This window comes from Xiphophorus maculatus, chromosome 19 (genome assembly GCF_002775205.1).
Source record: "Xiphophorus maculatus strain JP 163 A chromosome 19, X_maculatus-5.0-male, whole genome shotgun sequence".
NCBI classification, from domain to species: Eukaryota; Metazoa; Chordata; class Actinopteri; order Cyprinodontiformes; family Poeciliidae; genus Xiphophorus; species Xiphophorus maculatus.
Window position 1 is genome coordinate 7,947,007 of NC_036461.1, and position 2,413 is coordinate 7,949,419.

A 2,413-nucleotide genomic window follows, 5' to 3' on the forward strand; every position below is an offset into this window, starting at 1 on the left:
AGAGTCAAAAACCTTGATATAAGCTAGCCAAGCTTATATCAACTAGCCATGCTAGTTTATATAAGGTTTTTGACTCTACTTTGGTGTAGGAATGCCTTAAGTTAGTCATGTGATCAGCCAAAGATGTTCAGAAACTAACTGAACCTGTTCTAAACACCAGCAGGTCTTAGAGTACTTGTTTTTCTTCAGGGTCATCTGAGGTTCCTGAGATTTGTGACAGAAATCTGTAAAACCTTGACAAAAATGATAGACAAACAGCATCATTTAAGGTTAAAATTTAATTCTGTAACACTCCTTATGAGGAAAGATTGACAACAAAATTGTAGCATAATTGACGTGTCAGAGCCATTATTTTAAGTGAAGTTGTAACAGGGACAAGAAACAGAGGTAGAGTGGTAAATAAAACATCTCTGCAGCATTAGATTAAGATGATTATCCCAGGATAAGACGGAGGCTGGATGCGCCACATCTGACAGAGTTTCCACTTTAGTCCCTCTTCTTGTAGTCCTCCAGGTGAGAAAGGATCCATCCAGAGGGTCCAAGGACCGTTGCAGACAACACAACCCACGCAATTGATGATTCCTGGACAAAAGACAGAGAGATGGATTGATGAGTCAGAAGATGAGTGCAGAACAATACAATCAAACTGAGCTAACAGGCAGGAGAGCAGATATCACCTCCTGGTCTACAAACAAGTGACTGATAAAAGAGTAAATTAAACCCTCAAGCTAAAGGAGCAAAGAAGGGTTTGTCATTTATCTTCAGACAGACACTGAAAAAATCTTTGGAACTATAATTTATCTTATAGACGAAACAGCAGGGAGTGTTTTGAATTGAATTCAGTGAAACTGAGGCAAAAATATATGGCACTGACTTTTCTTAAGCCTGACAATCATGTAGGGATGTTTCCCGGTTTGAACAAAAAGAAAACAACGAATTAATCTCAGGAAGGAGAATATGTCGTAAAGAAACACAAACCTGAGACAACTGAGATGTGAGGAGTTGACAGAACATAAAAGTAATTTCAGTGGTAGTGATAGAACTGTCTATCAGCACTGCTTTCAGTCTGCATTTCAATTTAGCAAACATGTAAATCTATCCAACTTCTATCTTTGAACACTAAACATATGGACAGTTTAGATGCAATAGACAATCAGCATCAAACCCATAGTTGGTGAGGCAAACTATCCTGTTCTGTCATCGAGGCTCTGTTGGATATTTATAGCAAACTGAGCTTTTATTCAACATCACAGCAAATTTCTGAAGATAGAGACTATTTTTAAGCACATCTTGTCCATACCTACTCTGGATAAGGAATTACCTACATATTGATCTTTCTAGCCAAACTGAAGTAAACTAAATAAATAAAATCCATAAAGTTAACAAATCCAATCCTGAAATAAAGATTAAAATAGGTTAGTTGTTTTTCCTAGTGATTCTATAGTTAGAAAACAGAGCCACCTTGGAGCTGCAAACAAAGCTCTCATCAGAAACCTTTACATGTAAACTTGTTTTATGTTGCTCCTCAGTAGTTGTAATAAAGTTTAAACTGCTCTCTCTATTCCAGATAATTCCCCCCGACAGAGCGCTCTGAACAAGTCTCAGAAGTATCTGCACATTGTGTCATACATGTCCTGTTGTTCATACTAAAGATGGAGGGATTTATTTAAAATAAACAAGCTGCTAAAGAGAAACCTGCTAGTCAGAGAAGAACAGTAAAATAGCGGTACCTTAATAATAGTAATATGTGTTGGTTCTTTGGTTTTTAATACTTGGATTTGTTCAGGGAGATTACTTTGACGTTCAGAATCAATTAAACATTTTAAATGACTTAAAATGGAGTTATTTTAAAACTGAATCTCATTAAGATTCAGTGTAGTATTAGGTCATTAAAAGTAGTCTTGTTTAAACTAGCTGACCTTTAAAGTGACGATATAATTGATTAGAAGAGCCAAAAAAACTATTCTGAACAGTTTCCTAATCTGATAGGGATCAGATCTCCAAATCCCTTCATGCCAAACTCAGAAAAATAAATCGAAAAAGATTTTGACTAAACAAGAGTGTGTGAATCGACCATCAGTCACCAAAATCAAGTTGGTTTTTGAAAAAAAATTATAATCTATAGCTAGAGAGAGCACAGACTATGACCTCCAAAAGGACAATCGTTAGCGGCTAGCAGTTAGCCATTAGCTCAGACACTCACAACGAAGCTGATTTTCTCTTTTGGCGGCCTGGTGTACAAATTCGCCGTCTGGGAGACGGAGTGTCCCCGCAGGACGGGTGCGACGCGGCTGGCAACGGTCCTCAAGATCCCCGGCATTTTTTTTATTATTATTGACACGATGTCAAGTATCTTCCGTAACAAAGAGAAGGTGGCGAGTCAATGTGAGGAAATGCTCATTCGGTCTTACCT

At 37.6% G+C, this 2,413-nt stretch overlaps 1 protein-coding gene across 1 annotated transcript; it reads right to left on the minus strand.

The window, feature by feature from the left end:
- Positions 1-259: 259 nt before the first annotated feature.
- Positions 260-2,413, minus strand: LOC106700490 (cytochrome c oxidase subunit 8A, mitochondrial). Its single transcript, XM_014476204.2, has 2 exons — positions 2,204-2,413; positions 260-582 (listed from the first exon to the last, which is right to left on the minus strand). Exons 1-2 carry the CDS (start codon positions 2,318-2,320, stop codon positions 487-489), a joined length of 213 nt encoding a protein of 70 aa, XP_014331690.1. The 5' UTR covers positions 2,321-2,413; the 3' UTR covers positions 260-486.